This window comes from Bos mutus, chromosome 10, assembly GCF_027580195.1.
Source record: "Bos mutus isolate GX-2022 chromosome 10, NWIPB_WYAK_1.1, whole genome shotgun sequence".
In the NCBI taxonomy this organism is placed as follows: Eukaryota; Metazoa; Chordata; class Mammalia; order Artiodactyla; family Bovidae; genus Bos; species Bos mutus.
In genome coordinates this window covers 71,208,964-71,231,645 of record NC_091626.1, presented here as the reverse complement: position 1 = coordinate 71,231,645, position 22,682 = coordinate 71,208,964, and the positions used below count along the sequence as shown (strand labels likewise).

The following is a 22,682-nucleotide window of genomic DNA, read 5'->3' as shown; positions in this document are numbered from 1 at the left end:
AGCCACCCAGCCTGTGGTATTCTAACATAGCAGCCCAAACAGATCCAAGACAGACAGCTACTGCGCCAGTCTGATTTTTGGACTCTCTTTCTCAGGATAGCAACTATGGAAATGAGGCCACAGGAGACAAGCTGCAGGCCTCCCAGGTGGCGCTAGTGGTAAAGAACCCACCTACCACCACAGGAGGCTTGGGTTTGATCCCTGGGTTGGGAAGATCCCGGGATAACCCATCCCTTGATACCAATCCTGAACTAGTATATCTGAAACCAGTCCAAATCACATTCCCAGAAGATTAAAAAAAATTCATTTTAATGCCCAGCTCCAGTATTCATACACACTGATGCCAGGGCGTAGGCAGAGGAAGAGAGGTATAGTTGGTTTGTCTTGTCCCCAAGGGGACATAGCTAAGTCACCCTTCACTCCCAGTACAGACCCTCAGAAGTCCCAGATTCTGGGCTCCAATTATCAGGATATACAGGTAGGTTCACCCAGCTCCAAAACAGGTCAAGAAGCTTGCTTCCTCCCAGGAAAGCAGTCCTTCTACTCTTTTTGTTTCCTGCCCACTCTGAGGACACAAAGCCCTTCTCTCTGGCCAGGTATCTGTTGGTAACTCCAGGAGAGTGTATCCATCTCTTCATCTGCAGCAGCTATACTAGGTATCTGATACCCCATTTGGGAGCACCCCTGAGATCCTTAGTTTCTGAAGGTACTGCTGACGCAGAGGAGGCAACTGGGGATACAGCTCAAAACCCTCAGGAAGGGCAGAATTGGGAAGCTTATAGTGGAGAAGGTGCTGCCGAAGGCCCTGCAGAGAAGAAAGAAACTTTATGTAGCAGGTAGTGAGATCCTGTTGAGACCTCTGTTCCCCAACACCCTCCATTCTCCCACCTCCAAGATGTGCCCCCCTCACCTCATCTGTCAGCAGCCAAGTCTTCTGCAGCATGCTTCTACAGGCAGCCTTGATCTCGTCCTAGAAGCAGAATAAGAAGAGGTGGTACCAGGCCAAGAGAAGGTACCTATCGCTGGCCTGGCTGGGCCCTCCCCTCCTCCCCAGCTGGCCCAGATCAATTGCAGGCCCCTTCCTCCCTTTGGAGATGGGGATGTAACTTACTGAGTTATTTGGGTCCTGGGAGAAGATGAAGCTGTTGACATGAGCCACAGCCACAGCATAGAGCACAGGGCACCAGCGTGGACGGAGTGCACCAGTAACCAGAGCTCGGAAGTAGAGCTGAAGGAGGGCCAAGTTGTCTTCAGGAGGCGCCGTGTAGCACTCCAGGGACACAGGCAGCTGTGACAGGGGATATGAGACATGCTGAGGGTGAGGGCATGATGCGTATCAGTGGACAATGGGGTGGAGGGTTGATGGTCATATGAACCAAATCCTGAGGGCAGAGATCCGTCCCTCTCTATCACAAGGGACAAAGGTTAAAGACTAAAGAGCTAGAAATGAACTTATTTAGAAAACAGAACCAAACTCTCAAATGTAGAAAACAATCTCATGGTTACCAGGGGACGGGGGGGGAGGGATAAATTGGGAGATGGGGACATATACATACAACTATATAACATAAATAACTAATAAGAAACTGCTGCTGTATAGCATAGGGAATTCTGTAACAACCTATACAGAAAAATAATCTAAAACAAGAGTGGATACATGTATATATATAACTGATTTACTTTGCTGTATACCTGAAACACAATATTGAAAATCAACTACACACCAATAAATTTTTTTAAAAAAGACTAAAGAGCTGGAAAGCAGTGGAAACTGGGAAACTGAGAAGCAGCTGTGAATTCCTACTGCCACCACTGCCTGTTTAATCTGCTTGAAACTTTCAAAATGTCATATGCAGCTGCTCAACTCTATTACCAAACCTTTCAAAAGTTCATGTTCTTTGGAATAATAATTATTTTTCTAAAAAATTATTCTTTCTTAATTCCATGCAGAATGATTATGTGTTTATGTCCAGTGGTGTTTATCAGAGTGTTACTTAAAATAGCAAAAAATCAGAAACAAACTTTGATGCCCACTAAGGGGTTCTAATAAACTGTGACCTACTTGCACAGTGGATTATTATATAATAAAAATGTTGATTTCTTAGGCTATTTAATAGTGTGAGAAATGCTTATAACATTAAATTAAGAAAACATTATGTGGTGATCCCAATTTTATAAAAATATGTATACACATAAGAACTTCTCTGGTGGTGCAGTGGATATGAATTGGCCTGCCAATGCAAGGGGACACAGGTTCGATCCCTGTTCCAGGAAGATTCCACATTGCCATGGAACAACTGAGTCCCTGTGCCACAACTACTGAGCCAGTGCTTCAGAGCCCTTGAGCCACAATTACTGAAGCCCACATGCCTAGAATCTGTGCTCTGCAACGAGAAGCCACCACAATGAGAAGCCCGAAGAGTAGCCCCCACTCACCTACAACTAGAGAAAGCTCTCACAGAGCAACAGTGCTGCCTATATATATATATATATATATATATCATGAAAAAGGGTAGAGGGAATTCCCTGGTTAGGAGAGATATATATACACACACACACATATCCATGAAAATGGGTAGAGGGAATTCCCTGGTTAGGACTCTGTGCTTCCACTGCAAGGGGCACAGGTTTGATCCCTGGTTGGGGAAGAAAGATCCTGCATGCTGTGCCATGTGGAAAAAAATAAAAAGACTAGAAAAAGATAAATCAAAATCAAAAGTCACCACTGGGCAGTAGGATTATGGATAACGGTAACATTATTTTTATTACTAATCTATCTTTTTTTTTCCTGTTTTGGCTGCAGCCTGCACAGCCTGTGGGATTTTAGTTCCCTGACTAGAGAGCAAACCCAGGCCTTTTACAGTGAGAGTCCTAACCACTGGACCACCAGAGAATTCTCTACAATGTTTTTTTAATTCTTAAAAATATTTTAGTTTTTTATCTAAACTATACATTTATACTTATACATAGTTATACATGTACTAAAATGTTTATATTTCAAGCTTATCAAAATAAGCTGTAATGGAAATAAAAAAACAAATCTTAAAAGAGCCTGGAACTCTTTATGGCTTACAAGTTTAACTCCTTAGCCTGATATCCAAGTTCCCAGGCTGGTATCTGTGTGACTCCTTCCTCCTCCCACCCTATCACATTTCTTCCTGCCTCTGAGCTTTTGCATATGCTGTTCCAATAGGTACATTCTGTCCTTCCTCAACAATCCAAATTCTACCCGACCTTTTGCGTCCAGATCAATTCCCACTTCTTCCACAAAACCTTCTCCTCATGGAAAATCCACTTTGGTCTTTGCCTTCTCTGAATCCTGACTTAACACCTAGAATCTGAATAACTGAGAACTATACTGGTTTCAGTACATCTCTCGTCTACACTGTAGCACCTCAGGAGCAAGGAACCGTGCCATTAGTAATAATGAACACCTGTGGTATGCCAGTTACCATGATAAATCCTTTTCATGTATTTTTTCATCTCCTCAAAGCCCCCAAGAGGTAAGATAAAGAACCTCAGGCCACCAAAGCACCCCGCTGCTCAGGAGTGCTTCCAAGGCCCAGGACAGGATGCCCATAGGTGGGTCCTACTGGACTGAGAAAGTACCTGGGTCAGTGGCAGGCCCAGAGCTCGCAAGGCACCCACGTGCTCCCCAAAGAGGGCGAGGCGCAAGGTGACGCTGAATCGACGCTGTAGCGGCAGGAGAATCAGAGCCCCAAAGAGGTGGTCCCCAAAAGAGACAGCCTCAAAATGCTCCAGGAAGTTGGCATAGAGGTCCGGGAAAGATGTCAGTCCAGGAAGTGGGCAATCCAGGTTGAGATTTGGTAGGACTTCAGGCTGGCAGAGCCGGGCCAGAAGGGCTGCCACCAGGCGTTGTATTGGGGTCTCCCGGAACAACTCACTGTCCACCAGGAACACACACATGAGCCGTGCCAGGCGGGCAGCAGGAGACACAGCCCAGAGCACCCGGGGGCGCCAGCTCTCCAGGACAAGCACCCACTGCAGGGCCCGCAGGGCTGTGCCCACAGTGTCAGCAGGAGGGAGCCCCGAGAGGGTGTCTGAGGCCCGGTGGTAGAGTTGAATCAATGGCAGAAAAGGCCAGTCAGTGGGCAACAGCGGCTCCTTAGGCACAGGGAGCAGCAAGGCTGGGACTCGCGGGAGCTCCCCTCTGTACAAGGCTTGGGAGGCGAGCAGACTAGCCCGGGCCAGTGAGCAGTGGGTCAGGTAGCAGCTGCGGATGCTGGGGAGGTCCTGGCAGGCCTGAGCTAGGAGAGCCCCTCGCCCACATCCAAGGTCTCCACCGCTTCCTAAGGAGAGCCGGTCGGAGAAGTCAGCTGCCTCTGGACCCCCTGAGGCTCTTTCTCTGTAACGGAACCCGAAAACAAAAATGAGGGCAAGAACCCACAAGGCCACCAGCTCTCCAGGGCCTCCCAGAGGCTCCCAGGTCCAATCCTGCTGCTTCCTGTCCCCCTAATAATCAGCCACATGGCAGTTAAGAGGATGGACACTAGAGACAGTTACCTAGGTGCTCGTTTACAGAACTCTGCCTCAGTTCCCGCATAGTAAAATGGGGATGATAATAATGACGATAATACCCATCTCATGGTACGGGTTAAATAATTAGAGACATATAGTTAGGGGGACGAGACAAAGAGTAAACACTGAGTAACTGTTAGTTTTACAAGTGTACAGCTAGTTTATAACCATTTTCCAGCCATACAGTCATAGAAGTCTCATAATAATACCCTAGTGTGTTATCCTCATCCTCACTTGACTAATGAGGAAACGGAAACTCAAGACAGGCCAAGTGTAATCCATGGAAGAAAGAAAATTAAGCCCAGGTCTTCTGGTTCCCAATTCAGAGCTGCTCTGGCAACCACCACAGCAGCTTTTTGAAAGGGCTGAGTTGATGCTACCAAGCCTGGACTTACGGGAGGAACTCCAGCCGGAACACACAGCTCAGCATCAGCTCATGGGCGAGGTGCTCACTCCCAGGCAGCAGCCGGCCCAGCAGGGCCAAGGCCATGCCATGACAGAGGGCCGCGTCGGTGCCTGACATTGGTGGCTGCAGTGTTGCCTGTGGACAGAAAAGGGGGAAGGGGGAGGAGGAGGCAGAGGGGGTGAGGGGGGCATAGGGAGCAGAAGTGAGGAAGAGAATACGTGCCAACAGGCACAGGTTCTGGGCATGTCTTCAGCAAAGTAGGAGCTGCATGGCCTGTTAGAAGCAGCACATGTTCCAGGGAGGCACGATGAGGTTCATGGGCGGTGGGGGGTTAGGGGCACCCACCGCTCTCTGGGCCAGGGTGAGTGCCAGGTACTGCAGGTGGTACTCGTGGCGCAGGGCCCACGCAGAGAAGGGGGTGAGGTGCAGAGCGGCCACAGGAGCCACACATCGCAGGAAATAGTCCTGGAGTCCCGGGGCAGCCAGTACGGTGGCCAGCTGAGGAAGAGCAAGTGTGTTCAGATTCGGAAGGTGACTTCGATGCCTTCTGGGGCTCCCCGGCCGCCCGTCCCCTGCCAAACTCAGAAGTGAGGGTTTGACAAAACAGGCCTCCTTTCCCCAAGGGGTGCCCTCCCCCGCAATCCTGCCATCTTGGCCCCCAGCACTCACCTGGCCACACAGTCCTTTGTGGATCCGGCCCAGGGTGTTAAGAAGAGACAGGAGGGCCGTGAGGAACGGGAAGGGGGAAGCTGAGCCAGCCAGACTGAGAGGGGGGTGGCCCCCCACACAGCCCAGTGACACGAGGCTGGAGATAGTTTCGGGGGCCACAGCACAGGACTGTGGGTTGCACAGAGGGGAGCAGCACCTGGAGGCAGAGTGGAGAAGCCGAGGGGGCTCTGGTCTGAGGTGTGCTGGGTTGTCTGTGACCAAGGTCAGTGGCAAGGTGGCCATGCAGACAGGGCCCATGTTCCCTGGAGCCCCCAGCTGCTGCCTACTAGGGATTCAGGTCTCCCTCAAGCTGAATGGACCAGGGAGCTAGACTCAGGAACCCCACAAGGAGCAAAACTGCCTCCCTTCACCAACTTCCACCACACACATAGTACATACCCCAGGGAATCCCACAGGCTGCCCAGAGAAGGGTGTTTCAGCAGGGGCAGCAGCAGCCCCTCTGACAGGCGCTCCATGTCCTGCAGCCAATCCTCTGGGCACAGGCCTGGCTGGAAAACCATGAGATTCACTGAGCTGATGGCCCAGGAGCCCCCATCCTCCTAGATCCTGTGCACTCAGGCCGAGCCTACGATTCCAAGATCCCCAGAGTCAGTGTTTAGAGGCTTCTGCCTTCTGACCCTTCTGGAGGGAGAGAAGACTCTGAGGTTGTGCTGGCAGGGGTCATGAGAGACTATAACGGCTCCAGGGAGGCTAAGCTGCTATTTGGGGTTCTCTGGCCTCTGCCAACATGGCTCCTTGGAAGCTCTACTGGATGTGAAGGTGGAAAGAGGAAAAATGGTAGGAGGGAAAAGGTGGAGGGCGGAAAAGGTGGCAAGAGGGAGGTATGGACAGGTGGAGACATGAGAAAGAGGGCAGAATGCTAAGACACAGGCAGGGCAGGGGGAAGGCGAGTAGGCAACACGCACCTGCTGGCTCCAGGCCTGGTAGTAGGCGTCCAGGAAGAGCAGGCAGGCAGTGGGCACCGGGCCCAGGGCACTCCACATCTCAGGTCTGGGCAGCAACTTCAAGGTCTGTCTGAGACATGGCTCCACGAGAGGCTGGAGCCCAGACACCTGTGTCCAAGTGACTGAGGAAGAGCCGGCCAACAGACTGGCCTCAGCAGAGTGACTACAGGAGAGCCAAAAGGGGCCGGGTGAGGATCTGGCTGCCCAGACCGCCCTCTAGGCTCCAGCCACCCTCTTTCTGTGGAGGAGCCCTCCCACTGATCCCAGAGCTCCCAGCAGGACGACTCTCCACCGGAAGCTCAGGGCAAGGGCCTACCTATTGTTTTCAGGGGCGATGTGGCCGGCTGCCAAGGTCAGCTGGGTGAGGAGGGTGAGCAGCGAGGCGATCCTCTGCAGAGCGAGGGGCCGAGGCGGGGGGCTACTGAGCTCCTTCGGCACATCCTGCAGGGCTCGCATCAGCACAGGGTATAGCTCCCTGGTGGTGGTGGTGAGGGGGAGACAAAGACCGCCCTTCAGTGTGAGGAGGGAGACAGAGACAGAAGACACGGAGCAAGGCCTGCCCTGGGGCCTCTGCAGGCTGGCTGAGGAGGAGCAGGAGGGAGGCCTGGGCCGGGCACTCTGTTAGGCTTCAAGGGAGGCTGGGGGCTGGGGGGAGGGAGGCAGCCCCTCAAGGCTTCCACACTACATGCTACAGGGAATTTCAATATGATTTCACCCAGATATCAATGCCGTGATGCACAGAATGTGGTTAACCCAGCCTTGCTCCACTCCCCCGTGGCTAGCCCTGACGCCCCAGCTGTCTTAATTCCTCCCAGAATCACCTCTTCCTCATGCTCAGCCTCCCTCTGAGGCTGGACCTCGAGCAAGGCTGAATCGTCAGTTCAGGCCAGAGTGCAGGGCCGGAGGGGTCTTGAGGGGCCTACCGTCATCTCTTCTCACCTGTAAAGGTCGCTGCCTAGGCCATAGGAGGCCGCCACTGCCCACAGGCGGAAGGCCTCAGTGCTCAGTGTCTCGGCTTCTTCCAGGGGGCAAGGCCAGATCCTGGGGGTCTTCAGCTATAAAGCGGCTCAGGCGGCTCCGGAGATCAAAGCCGCTCAGCTGGAGGTGCAGAGTCCAGGGATCAGGATCACTGGGAGCCCTGTTCCAGGACCCTCTGGTGCCACAGGGTCATAGTTCAGGGCTCAGGTGAAACTACCTCATCCATCCCTCCCTTCCGCCCTCCTGCCTGCCTTCTTGTTAGCGGGCACTTGCTGGGGGACCTTTGCCAAGGCCGCTTGGTGCTTATTTGTATGTGGCCCTCCTGGCCTGGGTGCAGGGAACAGGGAGCCTTTCTAATGAGTGCAAAGCAAGCCTACAGGATACAATAGGCCCCTTTCTGGGGGTTTCTGTTGTACTTTTAAGGAATTGAAACAGTTAGGAAGAGAAAGATGGCATGACTGGGCTGCCTAAAAGTACAAGAGCCATGCTTAGCCCCCAACCTAGCTCTGTCTCAAGCCCCTATCCCCTGCTGTGTCCTGCTCACCAGCCGGGCAGCAATATTCCTACTGGCCGAGGCCAGGACACGAAGCAGCTTCATGGCAGGAGCACAAGGCACTCTGTGTAGACTGGAGGTAGGCCCCGACCCCATGGGGGACCAGCTGGTGGGCAGGAACTCTCGAACCACAGTCTCTACCAGCCGAGGGCACTCCAGCACCTGTGAGGGCCAGGAGGAAAAGGGACGTGGGCGGCTGAGGGGCGAGGCCAGGCCCAGCGAGGCTCTTTGCCCAGTCCCTGCCTCCTGTCTCTCACCCTTGTGGCTGACTCCAGGGAATGCCGGGCCAGGCGGATGAGCACAGTCAGGATGTCAAGGACCACAGAAGGTCCTGGGCAGGTCACCTCCAGTACGTAGCGCAGCCGAGGCAGCAGGTTGGTAGCCAGAAGCCCCTGAGGTTCAGACACAAGCCCGCTGCCAAATGCAGCTGGGCCCCAGGCCTTGATGACCCCTCCTGCCCAACATGTGCTTGCCCTGGAGGTCACGGGACTGGTACAGCTGCCTGCACGCTTGTACCTTGATGATGTCATGTCGGGCCAGGTCAGATGGAGGCCGGTTTCCTTCTTCAGGACTCTTAGTTTTTGCCTTTTCTGCTGGGGGTGCTTCGTCCTCGTCCTCGTCTTCCTTGTCCTCCTGGCTGGGCATCAGAGCGAACATCAGTGCTCCGTGGTACCAAGAGAAGGTGCTGTCGAGGAGCTCCTGAGAGGAGAGTCGGGGTGGAAAGAGGAAGAAGGGATCGAGTCAGGAAACAGGTTGTCAGTGAGGGCAGGCCCAGCAGGGGAAGTAAGGACCACAAGGCCGCGAAGCTTCATTCCTCGGCATGTTGTACCTCATCTCCAGGGGCCACCAGCAGGGCCCTAAGAGCCCGGACAGCAGCTGCGATGACCCCATCCACTCTGTCATCCAGGGAGAAGCGCAGCAGGAAGAGGAAACCGGCATCCAGAAGGAGGTGCAAGACGCTGCCCACCAGCCGGTCCCCAAACTCCCCAGCCTGGGCCTTGAGAGCACGAGGAGAAAACCTTGCTGAATCTGCTGAAGGTACCGAGTCTTCATCCTAGGGCTTTCACTTGCCCATCTAGGACCCTGGTTTGACCTGTTCCCAGTGTGACCCACAGACAGCTGGGGTACGGACCAGTGAGTCAGAAAGAAATGGGCAAGGGGTGGGAGAGTCTAAGGGGTAGGGGGGGTGGATAGGACCAGGCCGGCAGTCCACTCACCCTGCCGATGACCTGGGCCAACACGTGCAGCGCTAGGGCTCTCTGCTGGGACACCTGGCTGCGCGTCAGGTGGAAGAGCTCCTGAAGGGAGTACCCCGCTCTCTGGAACAGGGACAAGAAGTCAGAAGGAGCCAAGACGCAGGGCAGCACCCATTAATAAATACGCGGCAATCCCCATCTGCCATACATGGAGTTGGGTGTCAAGGCGAAGACAAAGAAAAGTAAGTGATGTTTCTTGCCTCTGCTTTCCATGAATCCTCAAACTGGTAAAGAAAATAAGACTTGCACAAGTAACCACAGCTTAAGGCAGACTGGGGTGAAATGTAGTCATCAGTGTTTAATTTGCAACTAAAGCACAGGAGAGAGAAGCGGTCCTGGAAAAGTGATGTGGTCTCAGTGAGCGGATAGAGCCCTTGATGGCCGGGCATGGAGTGAAGGGTAAAGGCTTCCCTGGAGCAGGTTTCAGGAACCGCGTGCTGGAGTCCAGGAGCAGAGGGGGTGTGTGTGGGGGAAGGTGGCCAAATGTGCAGCAGGAGGGAGGGAGGCAGAGCTGTGGGGTCAGCAGGGACAGATGGAGGAAAGGGCTGTTCTGCAGGGTTTTAGAGCCAGGGCCTTATTCTGGGAGCATTTCCGGAGCAAGGAAACTTTCTGAGGCAAGATTTGCCTGAACGGAGTCAGAGGAAATCAGTACAGCAATCCCATGGGGGAGCACACCACAGGACAGAGTGAGTAGAAGACATGGTGGCTGAGCAGACAAGAGGGAACAAGGCTCGGATGGAAGAAGCAACGTGGAGAGCTGACAACAGAATTGGCAAGTTCTGGCGACTGACTGGAGTGTGAGAGAACGCGGAGAAAGATTTCAAGCCTTAGAACCAGCAGGATCAAGAATTAGAATGGGCGCACTGGAGGGTCGAGGCAGCTGAGCAGCCGCCCTTCTCCATATGGTTGTTAAAAGCTCTTGCTGAGAACTGTCCAGTATTCCTTGGAGCCCAAGCCTCACCTCCGCCTCCTCTCCATGGTGGTGCAGGCCCAGATGGGTGGGAAGGTCGATGTCGGGGGCCAGCAGCTCTCCCTGAAGGCTGAATCGGGCCTGCATCCTCTAATGGGTAGAGAAAGAGGACTATGCACTGGGGCAGCAGTGAATTCCTCACATCCTTCCTCACTGTAACCCCAGGCCTCTCAGGACTTAGGTCCTGCCTGGACCTCTGACCCGAAGTGGGGATCCTCTGGCCTGAGGGGCCAGGCAGGAAGAGAGGGGTGAGCACAGAGAAGTTTCTCCAGCTCGAGGGATGAGGAGGGCCCGAGTTCTGGGTGCAAGAGCAATAGCTCCACTCACTCCCACCCTGCTGCACCCTTGTCAGCCAGCGGGCCCTCCACACCTCCCACCCCACTGCGCCCATCGGCCAGCGGGTCCTCCACGCCTCCCACCCCACTGCGCCCGTCGGCCAGCGGGCCCTCCACGCCTCCCACCCCACTGCGCCCGTCGGCCAGCGGGCCCTCCACGCCTCCCACCCCACTGCGCCCGTCGGCCAGCGGGCCCTCCACGCCTCCCACCCCACTGCGCCCGTCGGCCAGCGGGCCCTCCACGCCTCCACCCCACTGCGCCCGTCGCCAGCGGGCCCTCCACGCCCCACCCCACTGCGCCGCCGCCAGCGGGCCTCCACGCCTCCCACCCCACTGCGCCCGCCGCCAGCGGGCCAGCCCCCCACCCCACTGCGCCCCGCCCCACCTCCACGCCCACCCCACTGCGCCCGTCGGCCAGCGGGCCCTCCACGCCTCCCACCCCACTGCGCCCGTTGGCCAGCGGGCCCTCCACGCCTCCCACCCCACTGCGCCCGTTGGCCAGCGGGCCGTCCTCACCTCCTGCGTCTGCTGCCGCCGGAGTGGAGGCAGGTCCTGGGTCCAATGGAGCTTCTCCAGCTCCACAGTGTCCATGTGCAGCCATTCTTTCTGGGGAGTCACTGGCAAGGCCAGAGCTAGGGAGATGGGAGCAGAGTAGTTTCCCTAAGGGGCTCAGCTTGCTGATCCATTGGGGTCCCTGGTGTCCAGCGGCTGCCACATCCACTTCTGCCCAAGGGTCTGGCAGCCTCTGCCCTCAGCTGTGGCTAACGGCACAGCCCACGGCCTGGAATGATTACTATGGCAGACATCCTGTCCTGGGCTCTAGCCCCTTGCTGACCCCAAAGATGTGCTGAGAGGGCGAAGAGGAAGAGGAGGAGATAACGAAGAAAGGAGAGAGAGGCAAACAAGGAAGGGAGGACCACAGATATCAGGGAAACCCAGTTCTCCACTCTAGCACTGACCTTCCAAAGGAGCAGGGGAGTGGAGACAGTGAGGAGTGGGCAGCCACACTTCAGCAGAGCAAGACACTGAGACCACACCTGCTGCCGCCTCCTCCTCTCCCCACCCAAGCCCCACCCAACTTGCTCAGCTGTTCTGGAGCACATCCCCGAGCAGGAGGTTCCTAGGGCTCTCCAAATTCAATTCTTCTTTTGTTAATCACTAATAAAGCAATCCAGTTCCTGGAAAATGAGTGCTCCCACTGGCCTTTCTGCTTCAGGCCTGGCCTGTTCACAAGACCTGCATCAGACCCTTCCTCTCCCACCATCCTGCCATCAGAGAGAGCAGAGGCAGAGAGAACCGTGGGATGGATGGAGCCAGAGCTGGGGCAGCTATTGCAAAGGCAAGGGGCAGATGGTCTGTGGGGGAGGGGGCCATTCAGCCATCATACTGTGCTGTCTCCTACTGGGGAAGGGGGAGAAGGAGCAGTTAACAGGACAGGAACACAGGAAGTGTGTGCAGGAAGAATATATGCATGAGCAAATGAAGACTGATTTCAAGCCAAGCATGAGGATTAGCATTACACGTTCAAGGACATAGAAGGTTCTCTCTCTTCCCATCTGCCAGACCAGGGAGAAGGAATACTTTCCTTTGCTTTCATTCCTCCAAAGTCCCCTCCTCCTCCAAACCTGGGGTTTCTGGCTCCAGCTCATTTTCCTGCCTGGGCACACTGGCAGAAGTTGGTGCAATGGCCTCCTTTCCAGTGACCTCAGCAGAGGGTCTTCCTGGTCTCTGCTCCCTTATGGCCTTCTCTTCTGCTTGCTCACGGGTACGGCTGTGAGATTTCAAGAAGGCAACCAAGCTGGGATCTAGAACAGAGCATGGAGAGGGGAGTGGTTGGAGGCATACCCTTCCCAGCCTCCAACAGACACCAAACCTGCTGAATGTGGCCTGTGTGTGGGTGCCAAGGCACTTCCCAGCCAGGGTATGTGCCCCCTGGGCTCTCTTGCAGCCTCAGTGACCCACATCTGTCACTGGAACCTGCCTACCCACCTATCCCTCCATTTTTCACAGTCCTCTGGTCCAGGCCTTTCTGCCCATCCCTGTGCTTGGCTTCAGGTCAAGGCCCAAAGTAAGGGGCTAAAGAATAAATGAATCAATGTTGACTAGGGCCAAAAAGAAGGCATTTAGGGGACTAGTTTCTCACTTTTAGTTATTTATTTACTTATGCATAAATATTCACTAAAAACCTAATATATGCTATGCTCTATGTAAGTGCTAGATACATAGTTTGGAATAAGATTGACTTGACACTACTGTTTTGGTGTCCAAAAACTAGGAGGGAGGTGTAATACAGCACAGCATATAATTCACATAAAACAGAGTGCCCTGCAGCTGTACTAGAGTACAGCCAGAATACAGTGTATACCACACTACACCTGTACTGTATACATGATCTACTGGTTAAAAGCACAACTCATGAGACCAGGTAGACCTGGATTTATATCACATACGTGTTCCTTAACAGGATGTGGTACCAGGCTGCGTGACCTGGAGGAGAATTTCTTAAAGTTTTGAGCCTCAGTTTTATTTTTCATTAAATAAATCAGGTTAGCACCACCTGCCTCACAGGTACAGTTTGAGGACAGAATGAAAAGCACTCACAGTAAGCCTTCCTCAATAAATGGTAATTCCTTCCTGGCCCAGTCTTGGCAGGAAAGGCCGGTACCCGTACCAAGCTGAGCCAGCAATCGCTGCTGTTCCTGCAGGATCTCCTCCGGAGCCAGGGCTTGCAGTCTCGCTACGTTTTCTTCATGGATGGTCTGAGCTTCCTGCTCAGCCTCCTGGCTCTTGAGCCCCTTCCCTGTCACCAGATGGGGTCCCTGGAAGCTGTAGCCGTTCCATGGAGGCTGGCTGCCCCACTCCCTAGGTGTAAGTGCCTCACAGGTCATAGCACCTGCAAGAAGGATATGATTAGTTCATTGCCTCACTCCAACTGGAATTCCTGGGCCTCTTCTCTAATCCCATTAGCTCTGGAGACAGAGAGAGGTCCCAGAGTCTACCCAGGCACAGAGTGGAGACCTCCCCCTCCCCCCGGATATGACACATGACTCCAGGCACTCTGGGCCTGGCTTGGGGTGATGTATTCATTTTCCCCCTTGGATTTACATGAGGTTTCCCTCAGAAACATCCCACTGACGCTTCTCTGATGCCTAGGCAGACGTCTGCTTCTAGAGGTCTGCCCCCAGTTTTTCTCTAGTAATTTGCATCCCTAAAGAATTTTGGCCTACATCTTTATTTTACAGCCTCTAAAAGACACTTCAGGCTTCCCCGATGGCTCAGCAGTAAAGAATCCACCTGCAGTACAGAAGATGCAGGAGGCCTTGGGTTTGATCCCTGGGTTGGGAAAATGCCCTGAAGGAGAGCATGGCAATCCACTCCAATATTCTTGCCTGGAGAATCCCATGAATAGAGAAGCCTGGCGGGCTACAGTCCACAGGGTCACAAAGAGTCAGACACAACTAAAGCAACTTAACATGCACTCACACACACACCAGACATTTCTATCCCCTTTTTCTCTCCTATAGTCAAGTAATGACCTGTCCTCTGCCTGCACCTAAGACCCAGATATGGACCCAAGCTGCCCACACTCAATACTCTCAGTAGAGTATGGGACAGCTCCTCTTTAGATGGCTCAAATGCACTTCAGGTTTGAAGCAGGAAAGATGAATATCCAGAGATGACTCGATGATTGTGTATTACAAAAAAGCTTAGACCAAGTCTCTTCAATCCCCACTCACTCTCTGGTGGGTCCAAGATAGATTCAACTTCTCTAACTGGTGAGACCTTGGCTCCAGATGCTCTCCTTGCTGCAATTTCCTGGGCAAAGATGCTTCTCTTACCAGCTGTCACTGGCTTCCCCTAAAGGGCAAAAAGAAAACCCAGGTGACAGATGCTCATTACCCTATTCTCTTCTCAACCTATTGATGTTGCTGGAACAAAGAGGTACAAGAGACTTACTTAATCTCCAAGGGTCACAAACCCTAGTCCTCAGAAAAAGCAAGGCTCCATAGAAGCACAAGTTTTGAAGTGTGACAGACTTGGGGTGGACTTCTGGCTCTTCTATTAGATGTGTGGTGTAGGACAAGCTATAAGTTTTCTTATTTGAAAAATAGAGATAACGATGCCTACATTATATGGCTATTATGAGGACTAAATGAAGTAATGCATATAAAATACTTAGTGCTGTGCTGTTTTAACAATGGAATTGTTTATCACTATTAAGATTATCTACCTGGGGAAGATGGACTATGATGCTCACATGACTGTCCCCTAAACACCATCTAAGGTGACCTCTGCTTACCTGTCTCCCCTGTGAGCGATGGAATACAGGAGGGAAAGCAACGCCACTGGACACAGGCAGATTCACAGGCATTGAACTTGTATCTCGTTCCTGCAGCAAAAAAGTACAAAGCAGTAAAGATACAGACAAATCTCCAAGCTCAACGCTATCCCATTAACCTTAGTACTGTATGACTAGAACCTCACCCTAAGGAGTCATGAACCCACTTTTCTTAAGGCACAGTGATTCTAAACCAGCCCCCAACCTGACTGCAGAGGGATGGAGTCCCATCTTTCTGAATCACTCTCTACTCAGTAAGGCTCACCACCCACACCCAACATTCCTGTTGCCCCAGGATGCCTTGCTCCATTTAACCAGGGTGAGACGCACAATAATCTTAGTCAAGACAGCAGTGATGTGCTGATCGTGCCTGTGCAGCCTCTCTTCAGGGTCCTCATGTTCAGGCAGGAGATGGCCAGGGCTGGGCCTGGCTCTCTTTGGGGGAGCAGGAACCAAAGCTGGGGGTAAATCTGGGAGACCTAAGAAAAGAAAAAAACCCAGATGTGAGATTACTCATATTTTCCCAGGAAGAGACTGAGGGCTAGAGCGAAGCCAAAGAAAGAAAGGCAGCTGCTGTGGGGCCCTGGCTCAAGCTATGTCACCTTGGGTAGGGTATTTAATCTCTCTGGACTCAGTTTCTTCATATGTAAAATGGGGCTGCAGCAACAGAGTTCCGCAGTTCTGGGCAATCCAGCCACAGACCCTGAGGTTGCACCTCTCTCCTTTCAACCGCATACCCACAGCCACTCACTGTCTAGCATCACCACATCCCGATGATCCTGCAGTGGAGGCTGCTCCAGGTTGGCATCCCCAGCTCTCCTGCTTCCTTTCTTCACCAGCTGTACTGCTGGGGTTGCACCAGCTGCAAGAAACTGACTCTGGAAGCGCAGCAGGTCCACCTCCGACTCCCCTGGCTTTGGTCTTGACAGCATCTTGACACTCCAGCTGCCTCCCTAGTTCAACTCTTTCCAGCACTGCTTCAGCATAGGGAATTCACTCTCATTCACCCTAGAAGCAATAAATATAATAGGCCCTCTGCAACTGAACCTCAATTCTTTTTTGTGCATCAGAGAAGGCTCCTTTCCCCTGGGTTCATGTGGACTCATTCCTCCTCATTCATACCTTATTCCAACAGTCCAGCAACAGTATTTACTGCCAACTTAGGTTGTTTATAATCTGTGGATGATAAAAACTCAGAAACAACCACAGGGGACCTAAGAAAAATGCTTTCAAGAGCCAGGCAGTGGTGATTTAGTATCAGACTGGTGGGAACATGCCTGGTTTAAAAGTATTCAAATTATTAAAAACCTTGGGCTATAAAAGATTGATATATAAAAATCACTTGTATTTCTACACACTATCAAAGAACAATCAGAAAACAAAATTAAGAGAACAACTGTATTTACAATAGCATTGAAAACAATAAAATACTTAGTAATAAATTTCACCAAAGCAGTCCATGACTTGTACTCTGTCAGGCCCCACAACTGCCCTAAAAGGCTGGGCTCTACGGTCGCAGGTGCTCCAGGATCACCCGTGTCAGCAAAGAGAAACTACGGAGTCTCAGACTATGCTGCCTGCAGATGGAGGGCCGTGCCTAGGGTCTCCGCATCGAAGAGGCCGCGGCCGCCCCTGGCCAGACCAAAGACACTGGGGCAGGCTCCGACAAAGAACTAAATACCCTGTATCCGAGACCTCTCCCGGGATCTCCTGCAGTCCGTCCCGCCAGCCAAACCACCTACTTGATCTAGAATCACCTGAGTGCCGCCATCTTGCCCCGCTAGGGCCAGGCTTCCGCCGCCGCCGGTTTTGAGTTTCCGCCCCGCATCCCGGCTCCGCCCACTCTTGGGAGGGAATTGCCGTTTTGGTGTTCAGGACGCTTGAACAGGAAAGTACTCCTGCAAGTAAGCTTTACGCAGACTCTCTCTACACAAACAATACCAGTGACAGAGGCAAAGAGTTACTCAGACCCTCTCCCGCACTCACCGGCCGGGATAACCGTATGCTACACTCCAGCACCCAAGCTCAGGAGCAGCGCATTAGAAACCTGCATGCTCAGGACGGTAGCCTCCCCACTGTGATTATGGACGAGTAAGAAGATTACTGGGGCTTCCCAGGTGGCTCAGTGGTAAAAATTCTGCCTGCCAGTGCAGGAGCCTCAGGAGACCCCAGGGTTCGATCCCTGGGTCGGGAAAATCCTCTGGAGGAGGAAATGGCAACCCACTCCAGTATTATTGCCGGCATTATCCCGTGGATAGAGGAGCATGGTGGCCTACAGTCCATGGGGGTCGCAAAGAGCCGTTGGTGACCGAACAAGAAAATAACCAGGACAAAGGAGAGGTGAAGCCCAAGGAATTCCTTGGAATCTTCTATCTGTGCTACCTGTGTGCCATGTTGGCAGCATACTGCCCACTATCACCTATCACCAGTTCCCTTTTCACAGGCATGTGCACTGTTCCCTTGTGTAAACTTTGAGTTCCTTGGGGGAAATCAGGCCTTCTTTTTTGCATCCATCATGCTCAGCACCCAGTATATTGCCATGCTCATATGACCTTAGTAAATCATTGCTTGATTGAAGGCCATCTTAGGACAGCCAATGTTAGCAGTGTCAGAAACACCTGGAGGGCTTGTTAAGCCAGATTTCTGGGCCACATCTGAGTTTCTGATTCACTCAGTCTCTAATAGGAACCAAGAATTTGCCTTTCTAGCAATTTTCCACGTATTCTATAAAATTCTTCTTTAACTCTCTTGGTTTCAACTGCAGTAGTAAATTTCAGCTGCTAGGATTTAGCCAACCTTGGAATCCAAATAGTACTGGCTGGTCAGAAGTTAATGGTGAGTGAGGGAGGGAAACTGAATCCAAAAATGCAGGAAGACTGGATATAGAAAATCATTGTTTGCAACCACTAATGACATAATTACTGCAGGCAATGATCATCAATGATTGATAAAACTATTAGGTAAAAGGTTGATGAGAACTTTGGATGGATGGATCAGGTGGCCAACTTTTTAACCTACTGATGAATCTTAACGTCACTGAAAGTGGGCCACTGGGCATAATGTGCCCTCTGATATGATGCCACTGAAAGTGTAAAACACATCCTAGGAAGCCTTTATAAAAAAAAATTGAAGCTAAATCTAGTCAAGCGTCTAGCTCTATCATGTCTAACTGCACTAAGGGACTATTAATTAAATATGTGGTCCTGATTTGTTTGTATCCTGATTCAAACAAACCTACTGTAAAATGATACTTTTTGAGACTGTTTGGAAAAACTAAATCTAAAACACACACTATTAAGTATTTTTAAAACATTTTTTTGTGTATGGGGAGTTCCCTGGTGGTCTAGTGGTTAGTATACAGTGCTTTCACTGTCATGGCTCACGTTCAGTCTCTGGTTGGGAACTGAGACCCTGCAAGCCGAGTGGTGCAGCTAAATAAACAAGTCAATAAATAAAATGTGTTCTTTTTAATGTTTTGGGTATGGATGTGGTTCTTTTTGAAAAATAAACTTTATTTTAGAATAGCTTTAGCTTTACAGGATTATAAAGAAAGAAACATTCCATTTATCTTAAACACAGTAGCATCTATCATTAATATGGTAGGTTTGTTGGTATTAATAAACCAATATTTGACATAGTATTACTAAAGTCCATACTTTATTCAGGTTTCCTCAATTTTTCCCTAATGTCCTTTTCCTGTTCCATCCAGGATACCACATTACATTTCATTGTCATGACTCCTTAGGCTTCTCTTGGCTTTCACAGCTTCATAGAGGGTTTTTTGGGGTTTTTTTTTTTTTGATGACTTGGACACTTTAGAATAGTACTGGTAGGGTATTTTGTGCCATATCCCGCCAATGAGATTTATCTGATGATTTTCTCATGATTAGACTGAGGTTATGAGTTTGAAGTCCTCCCCCTCTTTGAGGCTGGAGTACCTTTGTAATATTTAAATTATAAATTATTTGTAATTCTGCATGGGAGATTTGTCTATGCTCTCCATGAATTAACTTCTTAATTTACAATATACTTTTTAATTGTTAACAAATTATAGTCATTCACATATATTTATATTTGACCCTTTGATATACCGCATCATTGTGCGTGTGTGTGTGTGTGTGTGTGTGTGTGTTTGGGCCATAACGTGTGGCTTGTGGGATTTCAGTCCTGTGACCAGGGATTGAACCAGGTCCCTCACTTTGGAGTCCTAACCACTGGACAGAATTCCCTGTGTGTATATGCTTGATTTGTGTTTTCTACTTTTGTTTTTGAACACTTCCTTACTTTCTGGTACTATAAAATGCTCCAAACTCATCTTGTATATTTCCTGCCCCAGTCCTAGAATCAGCCATTTCTCCAAGGACCCTTGGTTCTCTTATATTGGAAAATGCTATTAGAAACCAAGATTTGGAAGAAAAAAAAAAAAAGAAACCAAGATTTGGGTGCTAGATACACTCATTGCTACTGGAGTGTCTTGCTTTTGGGTCCTTCTCAGCTGACAAAGGGAATATGTGTGTATGTGTAACATATACACATGTTGATAAATATTTCTATATGTAACTATCTGAATCTATATATGGGTGAGTTTTTTAAAGCCTGTTACATATACACAGTGTAATATTTACAACTGAAATTAATTATATGGCTAAGATTTGGTTTTAAAACTCCAGCAAAAGGATAAAAATAAATTGGAATAATACAACACAATTGGCTAAGATAATCATCGAATAAGAGTAAAGGGTACTTTGGGGATTCATTATACTGTTTTACTTGTGCGTATGTTTAAAATATTTCACAATAAAAGTTTTTTAAAATAGCCTAAATTACCATGTAGCTATTAAAGCAGCTCAAAAAAAGAACTATACAGCCAGATACATGGTATTCACACACACATACTTACTACACTTCTTCTCAGGGCTATCCCTTAGTGAAATTTTGAAGAGTACAGTTGGTTTTTTTTCCCACATATTTGGACTCACTTGCTATTTCAGAAACCCCAGACTTACTGCTCTCTTCCTATTTCCTAAATCTACTTTTGGGAAAAAATCTGCTCATTTGAAAATCCCCCTTTCAGAATGTGGTCTCTCCTAGAAACTTACTTTTTTGCTTTATCGTCAACTGAGCAAGGTGTGGCACTGTTTCTGATTTACAGATTTCAGGCAAGGGGCGTGTGGCAGGTACAGCAATAGTCCCCAGCGCCCGTGACATCACACCTCCAAACCCCAAAGTCATAGATTCCCTGCTTCTCTAAGGCAATGAGGAACAGATTCTGTTGGCTGCCCCATTCCTTAAAGGAAACTTCCCAACTCTTAACCTCTTTAACCAGTAGTTGGGAAAGAATATAGCCTTGCTCACAGGGCCAGCAAGACTGCCATGACCCCGTGACTTGGTTCTCTCATGGAGGAGGAGTCCTAACTCTGAGAAAGCTGAAGCAGCTACTTCCTGAGACTGCTAGAAATTATTTTCAAGGTGTTCTGCTGCTATGGGCAGGTGGCTTTTATTTCTAGTTTTGTCTTTATCTTCTCTTGCTCCTTGACTTCCTTGGACAGTCATGGATTGTAAAAGGCAGAGAATGGGCAGATACTTATTTCACATGAGTAGGGTGATGCCAAGGCCCAACCTGGCTCCACGCATAATAAGGGGCTGCTGCTGGCCTTCCTCTCTGGTGGGATAGATCATAGCTGGCTCTGCTTCTGTTTTGAGAACAGGAACCACTTGGACATCTGCTCCTATGTTAGGTCAAATACATTTCCTGTTGATTTGATTAGTTTCTTTCCAAGCAATGCATTTACAAAAGGAAGGGAGATTTTTGCAGGCATGTATTTGCACAGGCAGCCAACCTCCTCCAGTCACACACACACATCCTCTCCCCATCCACCCACAAAGCGTCAGTCACATTTAGGGTTTGCACAAATGCACACCCTCCCTCATACATCATAATGCACACCCTCTCACCCACCTACACACCTCTTCCACAAAATCACACCTGCTCACATATCCTTAAAGAATGTTTCTTTACTGTGTCCAGAGAGACAGAAAGACGGGTAAGAGTGGGTTGTGAGGGCTCAGGAAGGCAAGCACTCTATGCAGGAGCACAAAGTCTGAAGGCCAGGACTCCACTGTCCTCCCTACTCTGCAAGCAGAAATACTAAGACTTGAGAGGGGTTCAGAAGCAGGGGTAGAGGAGGCAGGCATTCCAGTCACCAGGCCCCACAGGGACAGTACGCTGCCCCTCAGGCTGGTACCTGAGGTAGGAAGTTTGTCAAGGCTGTGAGAGGATAGAGACTTCCCTGGTGATCCAGTGGTTAAGACCATGCTTCTAATGCAGGGGCATGGGTTCAATCCCTGGTAGGGGAACTAGGAGCCCATGTGCTGCCTGGAGTGGCCAAACAAAGAAAAAGAAAGAAAGAAAGAGTGTGAGTGGAGAATGCAGAGGCATGTGCTCCAGAAACCCATTTTGCCTGGTGGCCAAGGAGGGTCCTTGGACTGGAATTCTCATCAGAGTTCAGGAAATAATGGGGGGCAGGGTTGGGATAGGGGAGAAGAGGAAGTTAAAAGGCCAGGTTTGGGCTCCAAGTTCAACATCCTCTAGGAGCGGTCTTTCCAGTGTCAGCCAGAGTCAACAATTTCCTTTCATTGGAAACTTGAAGTCGCCTCCAGAGAGGAGAGTTGGAGGAGAGGACCTTGAGAAATGACAAGTGCTCAAGTGCAGGGCTGCAGCAGCCACTCTGCGGCAGTCGCCGCGGCCCGAGTAAATCTGGCTTCAGCCCTAGACTATTGCCTGCCCTGATCCGACTCAGCGCGAGCTCCGAAACTGTGGATTCTGGAACGGATCTAGACTTTTCCTTTAGGAAAGAGTCCCAAAGCCGACCCACAGCGCCTCAGAAGACTGCCTGAGCTCTCAGTTAAACGGACACTCAGGCCCCCGCCATCCAACTCTGACAGCACTTTCCCTGTGCTGCCGCCTGGGGGCGCCCCCAGCTGGGTCTGAGGCTGCCGCCAGAACTGCTGTTGTTATCATTAGTATAATAAACAAACAAGCATTGATGGGGCCAAGAGGAGGAAGAGGCAGGCCTCTGCTGCTCAGAAGGAGAATCCTTTGAAAGATCTAATGAGGCTTCAGGGAAATGGAAGGTGAGGAAGAGGGGAAAACGAGTGGCTTGTCCCTCTTCCCCACCCAGTACTTCTGGGACTTGCCCTCTGGAGTTCTGGTCCCAGGGACCCCTACAGGCAAGGGCAAAAGGAAGGGGACATTTGGTAAAATGGATTTGGAACCAGCTCTTTATCAGCCAGACAGGATGTCTGTGGACACAGCTACCCCTTAGATTACTGGTAGTGGGGCAGGCCAAGCTCTGAGGCAATTGTTCATTCATTTAACAAGCATCTATCTATTTATGGAGTGCCTACTATGTGCAAGGTAATCTACTAATAATAGCTAATGTTTTATTGGATATTGTGAGAACATAGCCAACTTTCACATCACATCCTGAGGGATGGGGGCTAGAAGCAGAGGGAGCAACTGGGAAGAATGACAGTCCCCCAAAGATGTGGGCCATTGGGCTTTAACCTATGTAGTGTAACAGTGGCGACAGCGGATAAAACCAGAGGATTACCAAGATCTCAGAACTCAAGA

The 22,682-nt window shown here is 50.7% G+C and overlaps 1 protein-coding gene across 1 annotated transcript; it reads right to left on the bottom strand.

Annotated features, from left to right (window-relative positions):
* Positions 1-287: 287 nt before the first annotated feature.
* RPAP1 (RNA polymerase II associated protein 1) lies at positions 288-16,859 on the bottom strand. Its single transcript, XM_070378200.1, is given in 26 exon segments — positions 288-805; positions 911-970; positions 1,112-1,288; positions 3,610-4,366; positions 4,935-5,080; positions 5,291-5,443; positions 5,615-5,810; positions 6,053-6,162; positions 6,580-6,781; positions 6,935-7,093; positions 7,558-7,640; positions 7,642-7,716; positions 8,141-8,311; positions 8,407-8,541; positions 8,666-8,848; positions 8,979-9,146; positions 9,367-9,468; positions 10,367-10,465; positions 11,227-11,342; positions 12,336-12,515; positions 13,382-13,603; positions 14,448-14,568; positions 15,011-15,100; positions 15,380-15,528; positions 15,801-16,057; positions 16,792-16,859. Coding segments are annotated over 25 exon segments (4,188 nt in total). The 5' UTR covers positions 15,982-16,057; positions 16,792-16,859; the 3' UTR covers positions 288-652.
* Between the last annotated feature and the right edge of the window lie 5,823 nt (positions 16,860-22,682).